The sequence below is a fragment of the Malus domestica genome, chromosome 03, assembly GCF_042453785.1.
Source record: "Malus domestica chromosome 03, GDT2T_hap1".
Lineage (NCBI taxonomy): Eukaryota > Viridiplantae > Streptophyta > Magnoliopsida > Rosales > Rosaceae > Malus > Malus domestica.
Window position 1 is genome coordinate 723,832 of NC_091663.1, and position 25,979 is coordinate 749,810.

Genomic DNA, 25,979 nt, shown 5'->3' on the forward strand with positions numbered 1-25,979 from the left:
ATTATATTTAAATACATATTATCTATTTATTTACTACACAATTATTATTTTAAATTTTGAAATCGTAACAAAATTTTGGGGGGAATTTAAAATTTTGGGAGGGAATTTAAAATTTTGGTTTTGGGAGGGAATTTAAAATTTTGGGCGGAAATTTTTTTCCACCATTTTTTTCTGTCGGTTATAACCGACAGGAATGAACAATCTCTTTAAATTTTTGTCGGTTTATATTTAAAAAAATATTTCTGTCGGTTAAAACCGACAGCAATGTTAATTTTCCAACATAAAACCCTCCAACTCTTCCTTGCGCATGTGCCTTCTCCCTTCCCCCTTTTCTCCTCTCCTCATTTCCTTCTCATTTTCTTCTCTCCTCATTTACTTCCAGTTCAACATCCACACCCACATCCAAAAGAGTTTTCTCCAATACCCACTTGGAAATGCTTCTCCTATGAAGAGATTTCTGATACCACAAATGCTTTTAGCTCAGGTAGGTTTTTGTTTGTTTTCCTTCAAAAACTGTTTGATGTTTTCGAGGATTTTTGAGTGATTGAAATTTATATAGTATTCATATTTTGTGATGTGGGTTTTGGCAGAAAATCTATTTGGGAAAAGAGGGTATGCAGAAGTTTATAGAGGACGGCGGTGCGATCCAAATCCAGGAGGATCCAGGTGCACCCGGCGGATGCGGCACCGGTCGCGAAGAGGTCCAGCTCCCACGACGACCTTCGGGGCTTCAAGTTCAAGATGGAGAAAGTCACGATCTTGAGGCGCGGAGAGTCGCTGGACTCGATGATGAATGAAAAGGGTGGTTTGGCTGGGATCAGGACTGGGAGGCTACGGCCCAGGCCAGAAATGGTGCAGAAGACCGACATGTATGCCGGATCAGCGTTCGTGGTGTCGCCGGAGCCGAGCTCGCTCCCGTTGCCGTCATTTTCGAGGAAGAAGCAGGTGCTGAAGGTCATCGACGACGACTCAGCGACTCGAGACGACGTACCTGTCTGCCTGTTTGGATCATTGTTGATTTCGACTTTATTAGATCTTGAATCATTTTTTGGATTTTGGTTTTCGGTGATTGATGTTCTGTCTGGCGAATGAATTTTTGAGTATTTTTCTTGTGAATGATCAGATTGATGAATTGAATATTGCTTCTTATTTGGTTTTTTTTATTTTAAGAAATCGAAAACCCAGTTTTCTGGTTTTCTGGTAAATCAATGAGAGACCCAGTTGCTGAAATTTGATGGATTGAGAAGATAATGATATATTTGATTACCACATTATATTAGCATTGTTGTAAAGAAATGTATTACTGATTGTAATCTGTTGTGTGAAGTTTCCTGTTGCATGGTTTGTTGATCATTTTGGTACGTCGTCTCTGCGAATTTGATAATTGCCCAATTGCTTGAGTGAGTATGCATGTAAATATAAATAGAAAACCTGGAAAATGCAGTGAATGCTGCAGAAAGTGGTTGTTTTTATTTTTTTTATTATTAATATATGTTCTGTCGGTTTTAACCGACAGAAAGTGTCTTATTTATTTATTATAAATATATATCCTGTCGGTTATAGCAGACACAAATTCTGACGGTTCTTGTATTTTCTGTCGGTTGGAACCAACACAATTACTGTCGGTTTTAAAGAATTTTCTGTCGGAAAATTCATTTCCTGACGCAGGCAATTCTGTCGCTTATTATATCCGCCACTGCAACCATTTTCTGTCGGATTTTGCTTAAAATCCCTCAGTAATAACCTTTTCTTGTCGTTTTTATTTGTGCCAGTAATGGGTAGTTTTGTAGTAGTGTTAAGCGAGTTCGAGCAAGAGCAATCCTATGATGGGTGACCCACTGGGAAGTTGCTCGTGAGTTCCCAAAAACAAAAGCATGAGGGCGTGGCCAGGCCCAAAGATGACAATATCATGCTACGGTGGAGCCGGGTCTGGGATGTGACAGAATAGTATCATAGCCACTCTGCAGTGTGGTGCGAGTGTGCCGACGAGGATGTCGAACCCCTAAGGGGGGTGGATTGTAACATCCCACATCGAACAACGGAGAGGAGGTGATGTGCCTTATATGTACATGCCCACCTCCATATAGCACGAGGCCTTTTGGGAACTCACTAGCTTCGGATTCCATAGGAACTCCGAAGTTAAGCGAGTTCGGGCGAGAACGGTCCTAGGATGGGTGACCTATTGGGAAGTTCTCGTATGAGTTCCCAGAAACAAAACCATGAGGGCGAGGCAGGGGCCGAAAACGGATAATATTGTGTTACGGCGGAGCCGGGACTGGGATATGACAAGACTACACTGAAACATTCAGTCATGTAGCCAAAGCTGTAACAATTAGACTTCTTCTCACCTTGGTTGCCTAATATGATTGGTTTCTTAACCAACTTGATGTGAGTAATGCTTTGCATGGTACTCTCACATAATAAGTGTTTATGCAACAACCTCCTAGATTTGAGGGTTCTACACATCCAAGTTTTGTATGTAAGTTGCATAAGTCCTTGTATGGAATCAAACAAGCTCCAAAAGCTCAATGGTGCATTACTTTTCTGGGCTTTGGTGGTTCACAATCTGATAATTCCTTGTTTGTCAAGAAAGATCCCTATTTGGGTTTCATCCTAGTTTATGTTGATGACATTCTTGTCACTGGTCCATCTCCTCAAGCTTGCAAGCAGGTTATTCAACTGTTGAGTGCTCTATTTCCTATCAAGGATCTTGGTTCATTACATTACTTTCTTGGCATTAAAGTCGAAAGGTCTTCAAAGGTATCTTCATATCTCAAACCAAAAGGTATTCAAAGGTATCTTCATATCTCAAACTAAGTACATTCAGAATTTGTTACAAAATGTCAAAATGGATGGTGCTAAACCATGTGTTACTCCCCTCAGCACATCTAAACTTGATCATGATTCTCCTCTCTTGAACAATCCCATTGAGTATAGATCACTTGTAGCAGCACTACAATACCTCACATGGACCAGACTAGAGTCACTAGATCTTTCTTTTGCAGTGAACTTTGTTTGTTAGCTTATGCATTGTCTCAAAGTTTATCATCTTCAAGCAGTTAAGAAAATTCTCAGGTATCTAAAAAGATCATTGATCTTAGCCTACGGTTTTCTAAGTGCTCTTCTATTCCCAGTATAAATGCCTACTGAGATGCAGATTGGGCAGGTTGTACACTTGATAAAAAAAAACATTGGTGGTTTCTGGGCAACTCTATCATTAGATGGAGTGCCAAAAAGCAACCTAAAGTGGCAAGATCCTCCATAGAGGCTGAATATAGGTCATTGGCTAACACTGCTGCAGAAATTACATAGTTCTGCAAGCTTCTAGTTGACATTGGTTTTTAATTACCTTGTAATCCAAAGTTGTGATGTGATAATATATCAGCCATCTCTATGGCCAAGAACCCTATTTTCCATGCTAGGACTAAGCATGTTGAAATAGACTACCACTGCATTTGTGAAAAAGTTTTGGTACAAGAAATCTCTGTTCATTTTGTTTGTTCACAAGATCAAGTGGTTGATGTCTATACTAAAGCTTTGTCCAAATCCAGGTTCATCTTTCTCAGAGACAAACTTGCACTTCGACAGCCTCAGTTTAGTTTGGGAGATATTAAGGGTAAAAGTGTAAATGACATTGTATAAGATATTCCTTAAATATTGGACGGTTTGTTGTGGTTAATTATATGGAGTGTTTTCTTATTGGTTGAAGATACATGTATATATACAGGTTGTAATGTTATTCCAATCATTCAATAAAAATATTATTTCCCAACACCATCAACATCTTGCATATGCCTCTATCTCAAAAAGGTAGGATTTCTCGACAGAGCCGTCCGCATAGTCAAGTAAATAGGTTCTCGGCAAAGTCGTCCGCATAGAGTGAAGTAAATTTAAAATACAGAGATTTGATTGATCTTGTGATTGGGTTATGCTAGTCGACTCTAGGTTCAAAGCTATAGACAAAACAAAATAACAAAAACAAACAATTAAAGTTTATTAATATATATATAATGAAAGCAAGACAATAATGTTACAACTGTTGAATCTCACATCGGTCGTAGTAAAAGATAAGTAATAGTTTAAATATTCTAACCCCGCTCTAACTAACACCAAGACCTTTTATGATAAAACCCCACACCTGACGGATTGTGCAGGTGGTAATTACCAAGTTGGGTACAATATCGGTGTTGTTAGAAGTGGGCCGTATGGCTCGTCTCTCTGATAATTCTACATGGTATCCGAGCCAAAGAGCGGGCCCGTATTGTACTACCACGTGATGGGTGGGTCCCCTTGGCCCTGCACGAACAACAACAAATTCTTATTCTACTAAGTGAGGTCGGTTGGTATGAATTCTAAAACGTCGTTTCGTTTGGTTTTGCGCCAAGTCTTCATTAGCTCTAGGTACCACATATCTTTTTTTAGAGTCTCTTCTCAAGTCTTCCTAAGTCTTTCTATACCCCGTTTGCCCTAGGCCTTTATCTCATAATCGCATTTTCTAACCGAAGCATTTGTATATCTTCGTTTCACATGTCCAAACCACATTAACTTTCTCTCCATACAGGTTATTTGTATAAAATTGATACACTTTCTAAGATATTTTCTAATACAGGGTTAACTCGATCATTGTTTGTAGAAAATACCTATATTGAAAAGTGTACAATGTTGCTGGCTCCTGACATAATAGAGTCTGGATGTGATTTTATGCAGATATCTAGCTAGTACATTACAACTATGTTTCCCCTGTCGAACGTTTTGTTTATGAGGTTTTCTCTTCGCTTGCAGCCTTATGTATAGTAGTGGTGACAAAAAAGTACTACAAGGCCTGAGGCCACATAGATGAGAGAGGCCGTACATTTGAACCAGAGAGGAAATGGGATTGTGACGGAAATGAAGAAGGCGGTGACTCCAAAGAAGACACCGAAATAATGGAAGAGATGAACTATTATCCGTGGAGAGTTGGAGTACTGGATAAATTTGCTAACCATTATACAAGTAAAGGCAAGTAGGATTGCGAGACCGAGAAAGCAAAAGGTTAGAGGGAGCTGGTTGGAGTGAAGTTGGATAGGAATGAGAGCCATTCCAATGGCTGTCGACAAGCAATACGCCACGATAATCTTCGCCCAGTCTAAGTTGTGCTTCCTAGTCCTAGAGCTGGCGGCGGCAGCAGGCAGCAGCAGTGGTGGTGGTGGTTGATCAGCCGGTACTATTGTTTCTAGGTCAAGATCATTATCCATCGCGCTGGTGAGTACCTTGTTGAGTAGTTGCTGCAAAAATGCCTGAAGGTATTGATAAGCACTAGCGATATAGTACTTCATACTTGTTGCTAAGAACCCTACACTACACAGCTTGGGATCGAGGGAGAGGGAGAGAGTTGGAATAAGTTGTTAAGCCCATCAGACAGAATTGGTAGATTTTATACAACTGGGGCAGAGCTAGGCTTACGTAGTTTTTTTTTTTTTTTGGTAAAACTAGGCTTACGTAGTTACCAGCACTATGATACAGGGAGCATTATAAGACTGGGGCCCCTTCTTAGTCATAGTGGGAAGTTCCACTAAACCATAAAACACCATATAGCGTTTTTTAACACAACTTTTATCCTGCTCCCTCTTAGCATGTGCATGAGCATAGACATTCCACACGGACGGACGGACAACATTTGCTATCTAAATTTAAAAATATATCTCCAACACCTTCGTCAAGTCGAAACGATTTAAAAAATTAATCTTAGTTTTAAATATATCTCCAACACCTTTGTCAAAGTCTAAACGATTTATAAAATTAATCTTAGTTTTTTTAACAGAACTCAAGTTTACCAACATCAGTCACTTTGTAACCAAGATTGATGGTAGCATCGGATAAGATATTGAATTCTCTAAAAGCATGCCTCCAAGACATGTGGTCAATGCATGAACCACTCTTCTTTTCTTTTTTCTCTAACTTTTTAAATCCATCAATTCCCATTTTCAGTGACAATTTTCCAACCCAATCACCAAAAGGAAAGATCTACATAAATTCCATGTCGAAATCATCAGCGATCTTATCGGAAGCATTTGAAACATTATGAAATTAAGCGTAGATAGATAAGACTGCCTTTTTCCTTATAGCACGCAGTAGCAAAATTACCTTTGAAGGCAAAGTAGAAATGTAAAATTGGCTAGAAAATATGAATCTTCCGTTCATGTCAACATTACCTTGTTTAATAAAAGTGAATTTTGAAAGTAACCTCCCTTTTTTTCATGCTTTTATCGTTATAATTTAACATGGATTAGGCAGGTTGGAGTTTTCACTCCTAGTCATGCTTTATATTGTTTAGGATAAACAACTTTTAGTCTCTCCTGAGATCCCAGTTGAGTCATGTAAAGTTCTTTTTATGGTTACCATTATTTGGCATCCTTCTCTTTGTTCTTTCAAAGTGAATACGGATGCCTGCTAAAGGTAAACTAGGTAAACTAGGTCTCGCGACATGTAGTGGGGTTTTCTGAGATCGCCGGTTATTTTTTTTGTGGTTTAATCCTATAATTTGTGATAAACTTTCTATGCGGAGCTTCATACTGTCATCCTTACTGTGGAGTTGACTCGCGGGGTTGATAAAATTTATAACTTGAAAGTGACTCTTCAGTGTAAAATCTTGCTTTTCTTTTGGCTCTTTTTATCATTTCCTGTATTTTCTTTTCATTGCCTTATAAGAGATAAACTTGATGTCCCCTTGATCAGGAAAATAAGTAAAATATATACTCTTGCTTACGGTTACGCTATACAATTAGCAACGAAAATGAAAATATTAGAGAGATAACTTTTTTATACTATGTTAATGTATAATGTGATGTGAAAAATGAAGTGCACATCTCATGACAATAAAAGAAAAAAATTAGTGAGCATCAGTTCAGAAATTCAGAATTTTATACATATTTAAAAGTTGGATTGGAGTGAGGCCCGGACCATGTCGAGCCCAACCAAATAACCCGACGGGCCCTCGTCTCGATTCACTCTCGAGTTGGTCAAGAGTAAAACTGTAAACTGTAAAAACTCCATGGAAAAGTTTCTGCGCGCTTTTCATTCCTCTCGAGACTTTACACTTACCAAAAGAGCGTAGCAATTGGGTTGCGACTTGCGAGTCTACACTCCCAAAACGCAGCGTTCTGATCATCTCTCTCCTTAATCCTCACACTGGTATTCTCTCTCTCTCTCTCTCTCTTTCTGTATTTCCTATAGTTTTAGGCAGGTAGGTTGTATTTTCCGAGAAAATTTTGCTTGGCTGCTGAGAAACCTGAGGAAAATAATAGAAAGAAGAGGAATTGGAATTGGTGGGGTGAATTAAATAGTCAATTTTGTATTTTAATTTCTTTAGAGTTCAATGAGTTCTTTGAATTAAGGTCAGCAATTTGCAGTTCCATGGAAATCAAAGGCTTTGGGAAATTAAACACTAATTGAAATTGTTTGGATCAAAACTTGACTTTGGGCTCAAGAAAAGAGCTGGCCCAAAGGGATGCCTAGAGAAGAGCCCGGCCGAAGCCCAGAAAGCAGGAAAAGGGCCTTTTCTGACTTGGTGCAGCTCATGAAGGCCACTTGCTCACCTACCCAAGGTCCAATTGGTATAGACTGATCAGCTACACAGCCCATAAAGTACTTTATGGTGGCATTACATGTAAAATAGTTGATGAGTCATCACCCTCAAACAGCATTCGGGCAAGGCTGCTGCTACAGGGTTCCAAACCGAGTTGTCTATATAAGAAGAAAGAGAAATCAGGAATAAGGACACTCAATCAAACAAACAAATGCAAGCACAAACTCTGCTCAAAAGCCAGATTTGCCTTTAAAACGAAGCTGTAGTCAGCCAAGCCTTCATCCCTCTCGGGATAACCCTTCTCTCAAACCTTTGTAATAGATCTGCTACCCTGTTCAACCTAGTTGTAGTATCGATTCATCTTTTGTAATCCCTCTCTCTCCCTCTACCTCTCTAAGCTCTCAGACCTTTAACAAAACTACAAAGATAGGAACCTACAAGATGAGCAGCCTTACCTGATAAGGTTTAACCTTGCCCGACCTTCTTTGCTTTGTTTTTGTCTTTTCATTCATTAAGCCTAACAATATGTTGTATACTTCCAGTTATATGCAAGTTATTTCTAGCAATATGGCTATTAAACAGCTTTCTCAGTATTTGGATCCGATTTGAATATATCTTCAGTGTTCAAACCAGATCCAAGTCCTAAGCCCTCGGGCATGCAAATCTGATGAGTTAAAAGTCCTTGGCCTCAAGGCATAAAAAAGAACCTTATGTGGACTTAACCCATCCACGACAGTCCTTGATAAACGAGAAGTCCGAAGTTACTTGGGGCGCAAGTAATCGACCTACCCTCTAGTTTTATTTCTATTATATTATGATTATAATAGAACGCTTGAGCATGGAATGGATTCTGATGGGAAGCCTCAAGGCCTACACCTAAGGCCCTACAAAGGCACCCATTTGGATTTATTCCATTCTGCGATCTAGAGAGTTTGAGTATAAGAACGAATTCTGATGGGAAGCCTCAATGCCTACACCTAAGGCCCCACAAAGGCACCTATTTGGGTTCATTCTACCTCTCGAACTCGGGTAATCAGAAGTATAATAGTTATAAAACTCCTGCAATCATGAAAACAAATATGATGTGTTCGAGCATTGGTTTAGTTAATGATGGGAAGCCTCAAGGCCTACAGCTAAGGCCCTACAAAGGCACCTGTCATAACTAACACGGTTTCTCGGTTATATACATATATACAACTAAAACTCGACATCCTTTTACATCTATCATGCTAAAGATGGCAGTGGCACGCCTGAGCATCTAAAAGTTAACCTTGATTGTGAGCCTCAAGGCCTACACCTAAGGCCCCACAAAGGCACCTCTCAAAGTTAACTCTGTCATTCTCTTTCAGCCTTGCTCGACGAGCCTTGCCCGAAAAGTCTTGCCCGACAAAGCCCGACAGTGAAGCAGAAGCCCGACAGCAGCCCTCAACCGACGCCAACCTCCCGAGAAGCTGTGTGCTCGTCGACCAGGAAACATCCCCGACGGAAATTCCTGACGCGAACATAGTTTTGGCACCCCCGGTGGGATCCCCCCTTTTGATCAGAAGATATATGTCAAAATGCCAGAAGATTTGCAAACCACGTTGCTACAAATGTTGCAAAGATTGGAGAAAGCCTCCACGAGTGCCAGAAATGATACAGACTTTGTTCCTCCCGAAAGAAAAGGACTTAGAGCCGGCCAGCCAGAAGAGATGATGATGGTCAAACCTGCAGTTCCCTTCTCAGAAGCCCCTGTAAATATGATCAATATGACATGGGCTGAGAAGGGAAAAGAAAGAATCACAGGGGAACCAGAGGAAGAAAGATTGGCTGAAAAACCTACAGGAGGGGTGATTAAATCGCCCGAGTATCCAAAAGCAGCCATAATCAAGGGGATGGTTATGTGTAGCAAGTGCCAATACGAGTGTGAGCTTGAAATTCCCCCGGCTGGAATCCTCATTGATCATGAGCTGATCAGGAGGAAGGAAGAAGATGAAAGAAGAAAAACCCGTGAAAAGATCAGGCAAGCAACAATAAAATACACTTCCCGAAGCGTTTTTCAACGATTGGGAGGTGATTCCCAACCCAAAGCGTTGTCAGAAGTATTTCGAAACCATGAAGTTTTTGAAGAGGCAGAAGATATGAAGGCCAAAGTACGAAGGGGTGCAGATCATCCTCAATATGGCCAGATGGGGAGGGAAACCAAGAAGATTGATGGGATAACAAATCCTGTCAGAAAAGGAAATCCTGCCCACCTCGGGCGAAAATGGTATGTAGTCGGGAAGAACGGACAACCTACCAAACCAATGGGAGCTTCCATGATCAGGAGGGTTCAAAGGCAGCACAAAGCCTACATGAATTCCCTGAAGACCCCCACAACATCCGAAACCTCCAAAAATCAAAAGTTGGAGAAAACAACATCTGGGGGAAGTAGTCAGCTCCGTTGGAGAAGTAAGAAAGAGGTGGAAAAAGCCAACAGCAAGACAGAGGGCGAGGGGGATCACGTGCCGCAGAGCCAACACCCTGGGAAGTATAGGATCTTGAGGAGAGCTCAAGAAGATCTGATCATGGTACCAACCTCTGGGTGGAAGCCAGAGCCTATTTGCGTTGGAACTGTTTCATCTGAGAGGATACCACCTTCTCTGCCATTGGTGGATCCTTTTGGTGAAGTTCTAAAACAAACACTGTATACGGACATGAATCAGCAGCAACAGGAGGGGGCACCAGAACCACTACTTCCAGCCGATGCAATGGCCTGGTTGGATGAATTCATGGACCAAATAGGGAGCAAGAAAGAAGATATGCTCGAGCCTAGTAATTTCCATATCAACATGGCATATGTATTATCCGCCACGTTTGGTGCCATACCTGGTCAGCCCGCTACTATGGAGGGTGATTACTTGACGACTGAGCCAATGATGGCACATATCAATGTGGAGGTAGCTGAAGAAGAAGAATCGGGCAAAGCCGAAGCATCCAAAAGGGGTCCTCTGAGGATTCATACAGACGAGATAGTGTTCAGCCGCCCGAACATCTCGATGGCCAATCACTTGAAGCCCATATACGTTACAGCTCATCTGGAAGGGGTGCCCTTCAAAAGAATTTTAATAGATGGGGGAGCAGCTGTCAATGTGTTACCAGCCAAGCAGATGAGGAAAATGGGAAAAGGCACGGAGGATCTTATTCCCACAGACCTCACGGTCTCTAGCTTCTCAGGCGCTATCACCAAGACTCATGGGATATTGCCTTTAGAAGTGGATTTGGGATCTAAACAGATAATGCTGGCATTCTTTGTGGTGGATTGCACCTCCACTTATGGGGCCTTACTCGGAAGAGATTAGATCCACCAAAGTCTAGCCATACCCTCCACTCTTCATCAACAAGTGGCTGTTTATCATGAAGCGGGCACAGAAGGACCAGGCTTTTGGGAGATGGTAGAGGCCGAGTCACGGCCATTTCTCCCCACAGCTAATGTTGCATAAGCAAGTTTCTACAACCCCAATGTAGGAATCTTGAAGTGTTCAGGAGCTGATCAGAACGGCCGCCCTACCAAGGTGACGGCCCAAAAGCTTTTGGAACAAAGAATGCTCCTTACTGAAGAGGAGTGGGATAGACCTTGTATCATCCCAAATCCCCTACACCATCAATGACTGAACAAAAGAAGAAAGATCGGGTAATGGCAGTCAGATCCCTGATTAAAAAACTGTTGGTGTATGGGAAGGGAAGGAGGCAAGAAAGGGAGTTCTTAGATAGGGAATAGCAGGAATGGCAGGAGGAAGCTTCAACCAGCCAGCATGAAAACAAGGAAGAATCTTGCAAAGAGGAACTGGATAGGGCCATCCAAATGGCCGAATGCATATATGATCTAGACGGGCCAGATGACTTGCCCGAGAGCCCGGAGCTGGTCGAATTTTTGTGTGCAGAATCGGATAAACCACCACCAGAAGTCCAAGATCCTCTGGAAGTTATTGATCTAGGAACATAGGGGGATCCGAGACCAATACAGATCAATGGTTTATTGGGGGTTGATGATCCGGCAAAGATTATTTGTCTTTTGCAAGAATTCAAAGACTGTTTTACTTGGCATTATACCGAGATGCCAGGGTTAGATCCAACCTTTGTGGAACATAAAATGCCGATTAAGGAGGGATATAAACCTATCAAGCAAGCACCACGAAGGATGTCAAATGAGATAGAGGAAAAGGTTAAAGAAGAGATTGAAAGGCTGGTAAAGGCTGGCTTTATTAGACCAGCCAAATATATGGAGTGGTTAGCCAACATTGTAACCGTTTTAAAAGCTGTGACAAAAGCAGTACGATGTTGTGTTGACTACAGAAATATTAATAGTGCCACGCCAAAAGATGAGTATCCCATGCCCATGGCCGATTTATCCATAGATGCAGTGGCAAAACATAAAGTCTTATATTTTATGGATGGAAATACCGGATATAATCAGATAAAGATGGCTCCAGAAGATATACATAAAACAGCTTTTAGGTGTCCCGGTCATGTGGGGGCATATGAATATCTGGTCATGCCATTCGGGCTCAAGAACGCCGGTGCAACCTACCAAAGGGCAATGAATGCCATCTTTCACGATCTGATTGGCCAGAGCATGGAAGTATATATTGATGACATCGTGGTAAAATCTAAGACAGAAGAGCAGCATCTGGTAGACCTCAAGCAAGCATTGACAAGGATGAGGATCCATAAATTGAAGATGAATCCAAAAAAGTGCGCATTTGGAGTAAGAGCGGGCAACTTCTTGGGATTCCTGGTGCATCAAAGAGGTGTAGAAGTGGACAAGAACAAATCCCGGGCAATAATGGAGTCACCTTCACCTACCAATAAGGTGCAACTCCAGAGGTTACTAGGCAAAATTAACTTCTTGAGGAGATTCATTGCCAATTTAGTTGGCAAGATCCAGCCGCTGACTCCTCTACTAAGATTGCAAGATAAAGAAAACTTCGAGTAGGGACCACCACACCAACAGGCCTTTGACAGCATCAAGGCCTATTTAACTTCTCCACCCGTGTTGGTGTCACCTCAAAGGGGAAAGCCCTTAAAACTGTATATTTCTGCTTCAGAAAAGTCAATTGGGAGTTTGCTAGCCCAGAATAATGAAGGCAGGAAGGAGCAGGCCGTATACTACCTCAGTAGAATTCTGACCGAGGTGGAGACAAGATATTCTTCAGTAGAAAGATTATGCTTGGCTCTATATTTTACTGCCAGCAAGCTAAGGCATTACATGTTACCCTGTCACATACATATCATTGCCAAAACAGATGTGATAAAGTACATGTTGTCAAAGCCAATGTTAACAGGAAGGATTGGAAGTGAATTCTAGCATTATCAGAGTTCAGTTTTCAATATGTACCCCAAAGGGCAGTCAAAGGTCAGGCAATTGCCGACTTCCTGACCGAGCATCAAGAATCTCAAAGTGAGGTGATCAATATCTCGGGAAGCCTGGAGGTTACTAGCATTTGGATCCCGCCAAGAAAAGATATTTCGGGTAAAGAAGATTGGGTCCAGCAAGAGATAAGAAGAGTAGCTGGTCTCTGGATCACTCATTGGAAATTATATTTCGATGGATCTCACACTCAGAAGGCTTCAGGAGCTGGGATAGTGATTGTAAACCCTCATGGGGTTTATCATTATTACTCATTTCTCCTCGACTACCAATGAAATACTAATAATCGAGCAGAGTATGAGGCCTTAATAATTGGTCTGGAAATCCTGATGGATCTGGGGGCAGCAGAGGTAGATGTCTTTGGTGATTCAGAGTTAGTAATAAACCAGCTAAATGGTGAGTTCAAGTGCAGACATATCACTATGGCGGGGTATTACTTAGCAGCTGCGCAATTATTGAGTTTCTGGGATTCTGAGATATCAGTCAATCATGTCCCCAGGGGATCTAACTTAGCGGCCAACGAAATGGCACAACTGGCCTCAGGAGTGCCAATACATGAGAGGAAATATGGGGTAGATGTCGAGGTCCAAAGAAGAAATCTTCCTTCTATCCTAGAAAGGGGATTTAGTCTGGATGTAATGGTTCTAGAAACAACCGAGATAGAAGACTGGAGGTCACCTATCATTCATCATTTGAAGGATCCCTCTTCGCCTACAAGCAAGAAGAATAGACAGCAAGCCACCAAGTATGTCTTATGGGCGAAGAACCTGCTACGGAAGACTCCAGATGGGTTACTATTAAAATGCTTAGGCCAAGAAGAATCCATGAGAGTAATGGCCGAAGTACATGAAGGAATATGTGGAGCACATCAAGCTGGGACAAAGATGAGATGGTTGCTTAGAAGGTACAGTTATTTCTGGCCCGACATGGAGAAAGATTGCAAGTCTTATGCCCGAGGTTGTGAAGAGTGTCAGAGGCACGGACCTCTCCAACATGTGCCTTCAGTACCTTTAAATCCAGTGGTCAAGCCTTGGCCTTTCAGAGGATGGGCGATGGACTTCATCGGGCAAATCTATCCAGCTTCTAGTAAAGGGCATACTTTTATAATCGTAGCAACGGATTACTTTACCAAGTGGGTGGAAGCATAGGTAGTAAAATCCATAACTTCAGATGCAGTCAAGAATTTTATCGAGACCAAGATTCTATACAGATATGGGGTGCCCGAAACTATAGTAACGGATCGTGGACCATCTTTTATTTCAAAAGAAGTTGAGGAGTTTGCAAGCAAGTACAAAATAAAGATGATCCAGTCTAGTCCATACTATCCTCAATCAAATGGCCAGGCAGAGGCCAGCAACAAGATCTTGGTCAACATTATCAAAAGAATGGTGATGGATAGTCCAGAAAAGTGGCATGAGAGGCTGGGGAATACGTTGTGAGCATACAGAACTTCCAAGAGGGCAGGCACTGGGACAACTCCTTATGCTTTAACTTTCGGGTAAGATGCAGTGCTCCCCATGGAGATCAATGTTAGTTCTGTTAGAATTCAAAACCAATTTGGGTTACATAGTGAAGAATACATCGAAGCCATGTGTCAAGGAATTGAAGATCTGGATGTAACCCGAATTGAAGCCTTGAACCAGATTCATGAAGGAAAGAAAGCTGTTGCCCGAGCTTATAACAAAAAGGTGAAGATAAAGTCTTTCAAAGAGGGAGACTTAGTATGGAAGACAGTCATCCCGCTAGGAGCTTAGCTTCGGGGTTTTGGAAAGTGGAGCCCGACATGGGAAGGTCCTTTCATTATTAGTCAGGTATTGGATAAAGGAGGCTACTACTTGGCGGACCTCGAAGGAAATAGGCAGAAACATCCCATTAATGTTAAATTCTTGAAGAAGTTCTGTCCTACATTATGGGATGTTAGAGATTGTTACATTGAAGAGGGGGTAAAGTAAAACAAGTTTCGGGAGTTTCATATGCAGTGTTTATTCATCAACCATTCAAAAAGACAGAAAGACAAAAGTTGCTGAAATAATATTTATTTCATGTCGACAAATTGGTGAAATTAACAAAAGATTCAATTCTTGCGTATTACATTTGATTCTCTCGGGATAAAGTGATGCTTTCAGCTGGTTTTCCGATATCTTCATGAATGGAGTCCGATCAGGTGATCGGGTTGTGCGGCCAACATGTACCTGGTAGAGGATCCTCTGGCAGGACCGTCACCATATGTGATGGTGAAGCCTGACTTATCACCGCAACAAGCAGGAAGACAAGCCTTCAAGAGGAAACCGCCTGACCAAGGGTGTTGGAGGTAGCGGGGCGTTCGACCGAGGGTGTTGGAGACAGCAGTCATTTGATGAAACCCTTTTTTCTCACGAAAAGGGAGTTTTAGGAAAACCCACTCAAAGCCTGAGGAACCCATCTCTCAGTTTTTCGAACGCTCAAGGAAGATGGAAGAGAAGGCTGAGGAGGATTTGATGGCTTGGCAGAAGTGATTCCGAGCCAGAATTTATAGGGCCCAGAAGACAGTTCAAAGGTCGTGAGAAGGGCAAGGGGCACAGGGTCGCCTTCATTTCTGTCTCGAAAGCACAAGTTCCAAAAGATTGATATACAAGCATGCGGATATTCAATCAATGTTGGCGCTTGGGATTCCAACCTTAACATTAATTGAAGGGGGCACTGTTTGGATCAAAACTTGACTTTGGGCTCAAGAAAAGAGCTGGCCCAAAGGGATGCCTAGAGAAGAGCCCGGCCGAAGCCCAGTCAAAGCCCAGAAAGCAGGAAAGTGGCCTTTTCTGACTTGGTGCAGCTCATGAAGGCCATTTGCTCACCTACCCAAGGGCCAAGTGGTATAGACTGATCAGCTACACAGCCCATAAAGTACTTTATGGTGGCATTACATGTAAAATAGTTGATGAGTCATCACCCTCAAACCGCATTCGAGCAAGGCTGCTGCTACAGGAGTCCAAGCCGAGTTGTCTATATAAGAAGAAAGAGAAATCAGGAATAAGGACACTAAATAAAAAAAAACAAATGCAAGCACAAACTCTGCTCAAAAGCCAGATTTGCCTTCAAAACGAAGCTGTAGTCAGCCAAGCCTTCATCCCTCTCGGGATAACCCTTCTCTCAAACCTTTGTAATAGCTCTGCTACCCTGTTCAACCTTGCTGTAGTATCGATTCATCTTTTGTAATCCTTCTCTCTCCCTCTACCTCTCTAAGCTCTCAGACCCTTGACAAAACTACAAAGATAGGAACCTACAAGACGAGCAGCTTTACCTGATAAGGTTTAACCTTGCCCGACCTTCTTTGCTTTGTTTTTGTCTTTTCATTCATTAAGCCTAACAATATGTTGTATACTTCCAGTTATATGCAAGTTATTTCTAGCAATATGACTATTAAACGGCTTTCTCAGTATTTGGATCCGATTTGAATATATCTTCAGTGTTCAAACCAGATCCAAGTCCTAAGCCCTCAGGCATGCAAATCTGATGAGTTAAAAGTCCTTGGCCTCAAGGCATAAAAAAGAACCTTATGTGGACTTAACCTATCCACGACAGTCATTGATAAACGAGAAGTCCGAAATTACTTGGGGCGCAAGTAATCGACCTACCCTCTAGTTTTATTTCTATTATATTATGATTATCATATAACGCTTGAGCATGGAATGGATTCTGATGGGAAGCTTCAAGGCCTACACCTAAGGCCCTACAAAGGCACCCATTTGGATTCATTCCGTTCTGCGATCTAGAGAGTTTGAGTATAAGAACGAATTCTGATGGGAAGCCTCAAGGCCTACACTTATGGCCCCACAAAGGCACCTATTTGGGTTCATTCTACCTCTCGGACTCGGGTAATCAGAAGTATAATAGTTATAAAACTCCTGCAATCACGAAAACAAATATGATGTGTTCGAGCATTGGTTTAGTTAATGATGGGAAGCCTCAAGGCCTACAGCTAAGGCCCCACAAAGGCACCTGTCATAACTAACACGGTTTCTCGGATATATACATATATACAACTAAAACTCGACATCCTTTTACATCTATCATGCTAAAGATGGCAGTGGCACGCCTGAGCATCCTCAAGGCCTACACCTAAGGCCCCACAAAGACACCTCTCAAAGTTAACTATGTCCTTCTCTTTCAGCCTTGCCCGACGAGCCTTGCCCGAAGAGTCTTGCCCGACAAGACTTGCCCGACGAGACTTGCCCGACAAAGCCCGACAGTGAAGCAGAAGCCCGACAGCAGCCCTCAACCGGCGCCAACCTCCCGGGGAGCTGTGTGCTCGTCGGCCAGGAAACATCCCCGACGAAAATTCCTGACGCGAACATAGTTTTGGCACGCCCGGTGGGATCCCCCCTTTTTATCAGAAGATATATGTCAAAATGCCAGAAGATTTGCAAACCACGTTGCTACAAATGTTGCAAAGATTGGAGAAAGCCTCCATGAGTGCCAGAAATGATACAGACTTGGTTCCTTCCGAAAGAAAAGGACTTAGAGCCGGCCAGCCAGAAGAGATGATGATGGCCAAACCTGCAGTTCCCTTCTCAGAAGCCCCTGTAAATATGATCAATATGACATGGGCTGAGAAGGGAAAAGAAAGAATCACATGGGAACCAGAGGAAGAAAGATTGGCTGAAAAACCTACAGGAAGGGTGATTAAATCGCCCGAGTATCCAAAAGCAGCCATAATCAAGGGGATGGTTATGTGTAGCAAGTGCCAATGCGAGTGTGAGCTTGAAATTCCCCCGGCTGGAATCCTCATTGATCATGAGCTGATCAAGAGGAAGGAAGAAGATGAAAGAAGAAAAGCCCGCGAAAAGATCAGGCAGGCAACAATAAAAGACACTTCCCGAAGCGTTTTTCAACGATTGGGAGGTGATTCCCAACCCAAAGCGTTGTCAGAAGTATTTCGAAACCATGAAGTTTCTGAAGAGGCAGAAGATATGGTGGCCAAAGTACGAAGGGGTGCAGATCATCCTCAATATGGCCAGATGGGGAGGGAAACCAAGAAGATTGATGGGATAACAAATCCTGTCAGAAAAGGAAATCCTGCCCACCTCGAGCGAAAATGGTACGTAGTCGGGAAGAACGGACAACCTACCAAACCAATGGGAGCTTCCATGGTCAGGAGGGTTCAAAGGCAGAACAAAGCCTACATGAATTCCCTGAAGACCCCCACAACATCCGAAACCTCCAAAAAATCAAAAGTTGGAGAAAACAGCATCTGGGGGAAGTAGTCAGCTCCGTTGGAGAAGTAAGAAAGAGGTGGTCATATTAACATGTTGCGGTAATTTAATTTCTAACAGGACATAATTCCTCATAAAAACGCAGTTCTTCACGATTTTATCAATCGATCTATTTCATTTCGCTTTCTGAGTTACTATTTATTATTATTTTTCATACAGGTTATAATAGGCAGAAGAGTCGAGTAAAACTAAAATAAAGAGATTTTTTGATCTTGTGAAGTTGGTCATGCTACTTGACTCAAGATTTTTCGTAGGATGTGATCCATAAATTAAGCTAGACAAAACAATATAACAAAAACAAACAATTAATATTTATTGATATTAGGGTGAAACCCTTTCCTAAAAAGTAAACCACGGGCCAAAACCAAAAGCAAGACAATAATATTGTTATTTGTATAAAATTGATACATGCTAAGACATTATCTAATACTGCAGGTTAACTCGACCTTCATATGTAGAAAATACTTATATTAAAAAAGCAAATGTTGCTCGTTCCCGACATAAAAAAACGAGTCTGCATGGAATTTTATGCAGATATCTAGCTAGTACATTACAACTATGTTTCCACTATCGAACGTTTTGTTTATGATGTTTTCTCCTTGCTTGCTATAGCTTTATTTATAGTAGTGCTGACAAAAGAGTACTACAAGGCCTGAGGCCACATAGATAAGAGAGGCCGTACATTTGAACCAGACAGGAAATGGGATCGTGACGGAAATGTAGAAGGCAGTGACTCCGAAGAAGACCTTGAAATAATGGAAGAGATGAACTATTATCCGTGGAGAGTTGGAGTGCTGAATAAATTTGCTAACCATGATACAAGCAAAGGCAAGTAGGATTGCAAGACCGAGAAAGCAAAAGGTTAGAGGGAGCTGGTTGGAGTGAAGTTGGATGGGAATGAGAGCCATTCCAATGGCTGTCGACAAGCAGTACACCACGATAGTCTTTGCCCAGTCTAAGTTGTGCTTCCTGGTCCTAGAGCTGGCGGCAGTGGCTGGCAGCAACGGTGGTGGTGGTTGATCAGCCGGTACTATTGTTTCTAGGTCAAGATCATTATCCAACGCGCTGATGAATACCTTATTGAGTAGTTGCTGCAGAAATGCCCAAAGGCACCGATAAGCACTAGCAATATGGTAGTTCATACTAGTAGCTAATAACCCTACACAGCTGGGGAGGAAGGGAGAGTGATGGTTTAATTTTTAAGTCCATGAGAGAATTCATGGTAGACTTTATACACCTGGGGCAGAGCTATGCTTGCGTGCACGAAGGGATCATGATAAGGGTGGCCCTTATAAAATCAACACTTGATCCCTTTTACACTTGATCCCTCCCTTTCTTTCTTTCTTTCTTTTTTTAAGTGGAAACCCAACATTTGGGGAGATTTTGGAATTTGTGCTGAACACGGTGTGATATATCACATGTCATTATATAAATGGTGAAATGCTTGTGTTAAAAATTTAACATCTTAAAAAATAAAATTTTATTTCACTTTTATAATAATATGTGGTATATCACCTGTGTTCTAAGCATAATGAAATTTTTTTTCCAACTGTTTTGTCAAAATGGGGAACTCAAACACTTGATCCGCTTCTAAATTGGATCCAAACTCCACACTGGATCCTCTTCTTTTTGTCTTGTCGAAGTGGAAACTCAACACTTGCTCCCCTTCTTTATTAAAAAACAATACATCCAAGACGTTGGCAATGCATCAGCCAATTTCTTTTTTTCATGTCTACATCAATGATCTTATTGGAACATTGAAATTTTATAAAATGCCTTTTTCCTTAAAGCGCACAGTAGCTTATCACCTTGGAAGGCAACGTAGAAATGTGAAATTGACTAGAACATAAGAAGCTTCCGGTGATTTCAAAATTACATTGTTTAATAAAAGTGAAGTTTGAAAGTAAATCCTCCTGGTCATGTCAATAGTGTTTTGAATAAGTAAGCTTGTTATACAGTTATAGTTATTTGGCATCATTCTCTATGTCCTTGGATCAAAATGAATACGGATGATCTTACTAAAGGTAAATTGGGTCTTGCGGTTTGTGGTGGGGTGTTTTGAGATTTTACAGATTATTTTTTTGGTGGCTTATTCCAGAGTTTGGGATAATCATTTTATGTGAAGTTTCATGTTGTCATTCTTGCTGTGGAATTGGCTCATGCACGGGGCTGACAAAATTTATGACTTGAAAGTAACTCTTTAGTGTAACTTCTTGCTTTGCTTATGAAGAGTACGATTCATGTCCCCCTTGATTAGACTCAACTTTCTTTTTTTCATATCAATAGAATTCTCTTGTACTGCCAAAGTTCTCCAAAACAAAAAAAGAAAAACGAATCTCCCAGGTATATGATAGTTCATGATAAGCTAAATTATATACTCTTGCCGACAATTACACTATACAATTAGGAACGAAAATGAAAATATTTGGGAGACAACATCTTTTTACTATATTAATTATTAACATGATATCATGTGATGTGAAAAATGAAGTAATATATGATAATATGAGTCAGAAATTCAGACTTTCTACAAACAAAATGGTATTTGTTATCTTGGATTGGACTGAGGCCCGGAACATGTTGGGCCCAAATGACCCGACGGGCCCTCGTCTCGATTCATTCTCGTGTTGGTCAATGGTAAAACTGTAAACTGGCAAAACTCCATGGAAGAGTTTCTGCGCGCTTTTCATTCCTCTTGAGACTTTACGCTTACCAATAGAGCATAGCAATTGGGTTGCGACTTGCGAGTCTACACTCCCAAAACGCAGCGTTCTGATCATCTCTCTCCTTAATCCTCACACTGGTATTCTCTCTCTCTTTCCGTATTTCCTATAGTTCTAGGCAGGTAGGTTGTATTTTCCGGGAAAATTTTGTTTGGCTGCTGAGAAACCTGAGGAAAATAATAGAAAAGAAGAGAAATTGGAGTTGGTGGGGTGAATTAAATAGTCAGTTTTGTATTTTAATTACTTTAGAGTTCAATGAGTTCTTTGAATTAAGGTCAGCAATTTGCAGTTCCATTGAAATCAACGGCTTTGGGAAATTAAACCCTAATTGAAATTGTATCTTCTCTACCTAACTTCGTGGTTGTCTTGTCTCTTTAGGGAGATACTGAAATTTATAAGTGTTTGGTCATTTGAAGTGAAATCTTTAGATTAAAAGTTACCAGCTTTGGTTCATCTCTTAAGTTTTTCGGCATTTATGTGCCCATTGAATTGGAGAACAGGATGACTGCAAAGGTTGGTGCTGCGTCGCATTGCTGAGATGTCTGGTACAACGATGACACCTGCATCATCAGCTGGTACACAAAAGGTCTCCATGTTTGCTGCCAAGGCTGGGTTTGTTATACCGAAAAACAAGCTGTCGGGTTCACTTGTGCCTGTCTTTCGCGGAAGTAAAAACCTAGGAGCCGGTGATGCAGGTAGTGGAGAAAGTAAGAAACAGATTCAGAGGAAAACAAAATGGGGTCCTGATCTCACCCAAGATGCTTCTGTCAAAAAGGGAAGATCTTTAGCTTATCAGGTATTGTTTGGATTGTTTGCAAGTCCTTTTCTGGTCATCTTTCGTTTGATACTATGTTATTTCGTAGTTCTAAGATCAAAATTTGTTCTTGGTTTATGCATCTTTTTCCCACTTTACCCGTTTTTATGTTTGGGCAATGTCAAACCTCGCTAATTGCATGTTCCCATCCCCATATAGTTAAAATTTCAAATTTATGGTTTGGAGGGCATTCCTCGCCCCACTTGTGGGAGGAATAAATATTTCCAGCTAGTGGAAGTTCATTGTCTCCCTTTTACATTGGGTATTAAAATGCTGGTTGTGTCTTCTGTGTGAATGGTTCACATGGAAACCTCCCATTCCAGGTGCCACTAAGTGATATTACTGCCTGATTGGTGGTACAAATTTTGAGCAGACTCGGGTGGATCAAATTACACAACAGCTGAAATCTGGAATGTTAGAGGATGAGAATGATGAGATTGAGGACTTACTATCAGCACCTCAAGATCTGCACCACAAATCCTCTAAGCATCAAATTGATACAAAGGTAAAATTCCATTTCATGTTCTCATATTTTTTTTTCATTTATTCTCGATTACTTGCGTTTCTATGTTGAATGATGTTTCTATTCTTAAGCACTGATAATAATATTCATCGATGTAGGATGTCGACCAGTTGGAACTTGAAAAGCGGGAAGCCATAGGTGCGTTTGACAGCTTTCTTAGATTATACCTTCCTGTATGTTTTATTATAGATTGCATGATTATTGTTTTCTTGACGATACTCAGGTGAGATATTAAAGTTAAATCCAAGCTACAAGGCCCCACCTGATTATATACCTTTGTTGAAAGAGGCTACAGTCCCTATTCCTGTAAGTTTATCTTCTCGTCCTGCAACCCATTTCTAATTAACTGTTTTTTTTAAGATGTGTCCAAACTACTGAGATAATGTAAGTTATTTTATCATGGTGTGAAAATGTTTTGTCAAACTTAGTTGTATTGATTTAAAATAAAACTTACCCAAGAAGAACATGTATGTGGAATTTCAACCTGGACTCATAAGTGGCAGTCTTATCATACACTTCTACAATGATAAGTATGGATCTGAAATCTGAACAGGTTGGCTGTAATTTGGGGTTCAGGGGTGGTGAAGAATGGGCCATAGAGTACTACATGAATTCGAAATAACTGGTTAAAGCTTTGCAACTTATGGGTACACTCCGTATTAATCTGGTGGAATAGTTTAGATTTACTCATTTAAGCATATTTAGCATAGCGTTTTTAGGTTGGTTTGCGATACCGGTGTTGGTTTGAATCCTGATAATATTGATCGTAAGTTCACATAAGTAAGAATTATTTGGTTGTTTTAAGAACTTTCACCAAGTGGCTAGGTTGTAGAGAGCTCGTGTTCCGAAAACAGTCCATCTAGAAAGACGGCTATTGTTGCCCATATTTTACCTCCCTGAACTCGCATTGCGGGAATCCACATGCATTGAACTGCCTTTTTAGGACTTCTAGTATGAGCTGACATGTCATTATTTCACACAGAGATGAACGGACTGTGGATACAATTAATTTATTACTGAGTATAGAATGCAATGGGTTGCTATGTTTGTTTACCATTACTTTTATAAGGTTTCCTGGCCAGGGGTGGAGGGTGGGACCTAAAGACGGGAGTATATATTATCCAATTTCATGGTTTGCTGAGTCGGCCAGTGTTTGAATTCTGATGCTTAGATGTTTTTAAATGCTTTTCAGGTGAAAGAATATCCTAAATACAATTTTGTTGGCCTGATATATGGTCCTGGAAGTGATAACCAGAAACAATTAGAAAAGGTAAGAGTTTTGTGTATGCTTATGACGGTTATGCCAAACACTTGTTATTACCATGTGCTTGTTCTGATGATCTTTGTGTCGTCGTGTTTTCTCTATATTTCTTCTCGATCGGTCAATGCAAATAAGGAAACCGGAGCCAAGATTCAAGTCTATGGTACCAAAGCAGGGACAGGACAGAAGGTAATTATTCAATAAATAATATAGAACAGTAAGGAATCAATATGAAGATAAATTTGAGAGTCCTCACTCCTCATCATCAATTTTACTCATTTTCATCCTTTCTTAAACATATTATTTTACGCACAAAAAAAAAAAAAAAAAAAATCCATTGTGGAATGGTTGCTTCGAGATGTGCATCATGTAGTATTGACCTTTTCCTCTTTTATTCTTTAACTTATTTGCAGGCTGAAATAAAACCATCTGATGGGAGTGAAATCCATGGTGAATATGAAAACTTATATGTTCATATATCAGCTGACACATTTGAGAAAGTAGATGCAGCGGTTGCTGTGATTGAGCTCTTAGTCACCTCTGTATCAGTGAGTTTCATTTATATTTTTAAACAGAAAGCTTTACATCCAACAGTTTCTTAAAATTTCTCTTCCGTGCTATTTATTATGATTTCTACAGTTGTTTTCTTAGCATTGTTTTATAATTACTTTCCATATAGGGCAATCTGGCAGCGGTTAGCAGTACAGGTGCTTCAGTTTCTGCTGATAATGCTCATGTTCCTAATCAAGTCCAGGACACTACCACCTCTAATATGGTTCCAACTACTGTGGTAAATCAGGGAATGGTACAACCACTGCCAGGACTGGCACAAACTCCACTGGATGGGCAGTTTCAGTACCGTGGTCCATTTCTCTCGAGGGGCCCATCTTCCACTCCCATGTATATGCCTGGCTTCACTCCTCTGAATTCTTCGAGACCAAACCTCAACAATCCTTCCCATCTTTCAACATCACCTTTCAACCCTGCGTACCTGCCTTCATCATTTGGGCTTCCGCCATCTCTTGTTTCCCCTAGACAAAATCCACCAACAACACAATTTTTGCCGCATACATATATGGCTCCCCAGCCTGCATCAGTGCAAACTAATGTTTCAGCTCCTCTCACATTCATGGGAAACCGACCACTGCCTGCTGGGAGCTCTACTGGATGGTCAAGCGGTCCACCAGCTCCACAACCAGGTGTTGCGTCCATGCCACCACCTTCAAATATACCAACGGGGAATATGGTATCTTCTGTAAACCATCCTATTGCAGCACCAAGTTCTATTTTTATTCCACTGCCTCAAGCAGGACTTCCTTCTACATCTCTGCAAGCAAGAGTTCCAAGTTCTGTTTCTGGAAGTGTTCCAAATATTGCTCCCCTAAAACCACCAATGATGACGGCTCAAAGCCCTGGCGATTTCACTTTTCAGCCGCATCGACCACAGAATCCATCCTTCCAAACAGTTCCCCAACCAAGCAGTCACTTTTCAGCCCATAACGCTTCTCTTGCCAGACCAATGTTGCCGTCTCCAGCACCTCAAGCACCGTCTTTCCAGTTTCCTCAGCCAGGCAGTCAGGTGTTATCGAGACCACAACTCGGTGACCACATGGGTCAGCATCCATCAGCTCATATGTCTGCTGCTCCCTATGCCAGAAATTCAACTGCCACCTCAGTTCCTCCCAGACTTGCAACATTTCTAGAATCCAGTACCGTTCTACCTCAGACGCCACACCCACCAATGAGACCGAGTAACTTCAATCCACCTCACCGGATGCCCAATTTGCCAGGTCCTCTGCCTCCAAGGCCAGGAAATTACATTCAAATTCAGCAAAGCTATCCTGCTCACGCAACTAGACCTGAGATCCCACGTGCTCCAAATCAACAGTTCAACAACCTTGCATTTTCCTCTGGCAAGTCGGCATCTGGTCCTGGAGGAGGACAGCAACTTTATGATCCATTCTCACCCACTTCCGCGAATCAACAGCAGGGAGGTAATCCAGTAAAGATGTGAAAGCAAGGGATTGATGTACACTAATGCGATTTGATTGCCTTGGTTGGAGTTACAATTTCGGATTTAGTGAAGCAGCTAACAAAACAAGGATTTGGAGTTGTTGTAGTCTACAGGTCATATTAACATGTTGCTGTTGTCTGATTTCTGACGGGACAAAACTTCTTCCTAGAAACACATTTCGTTACCTTTTTATCAATCGATTTGTTTCCCTTTCGTTAAAAGAGTACGAAAGAGTACCGCATTTATATTACAAATCAGTTAAAAGGGACCAAGCAAACCGAACAGTCCGGCGAGCTAATTCACTAGTCTACAGCTGCTAAGAACGCGGGAGAAGAAAAACAAAATAACAAAAACAAACAATTAATAGTTATTGATATTAGGGTGAAACCCTTTCCAAAAAGTAAAATACCGGCCAAAACTAAAAGCAAGACAATGATATTGT

The 25,979-nt window shown here is 41.3% G+C and overlaps 1 protein-coding gene and 1 long non-coding RNA gene across 3 annotated transcripts; both read left to right on the forward strand.

The window, feature by feature from the left end:
• Nucleotides 1-280: 280 nt before the first annotated feature.
• Nucleotides 281-1,230, forward strand: LOC114824100 (uncharacterized). Its single transcript, XR_003772348.2, has 2 exons — nucleotides 281-484; nucleotides 591-1,230. It is a non-coding gene; the product is annotated as an uncharacterized lncRNA (long non-coding RNA).
• Nucleotides 1,231-20,847: 19,617 nt separating this feature from the next.
• LOC103452449 (uncharacterized) lies at nucleotides 20,848-25,758 on the forward strand. Of its 2 annotated transcripts, none has more exons than XM_070818703.1 (9): nucleotides 20,848-21,005; nucleotides 21,426-21,721; nucleotides 22,063-22,244; nucleotides 22,361-22,400; nucleotides 22,486-22,568; nucleotides 23,455-23,532; nucleotides 23,659-23,712; nucleotides 23,937-24,071; nucleotides 24,203-25,758. In XM_070818703.1, the coding sequence occupies exons 3-9, from the start codon at nucleotides 22,152-22,154 to the stop codon at nucleotides 25,535-25,537; spliced, it is 1,818 nt and encodes a 605-aa protein (XP_070674804.1). In that variant the 5' UTR covers nucleotides 20,848-21,005; nucleotides 21,426-21,721; nucleotides 22,063-22,151; the 3' UTR covers nucleotides 25,538-25,758. The 2 variants fall into 2 exon arrangements, with proteins under 2 accessions (XP_070674804.1, XP_008390162.1); XM_008391940.4 differs by having other exon boundaries at nucleotides 22,113-22,244.
• The last annotated feature ends 221 nt before the right edge of the window (nucleotides 25,759-25,979 follow it).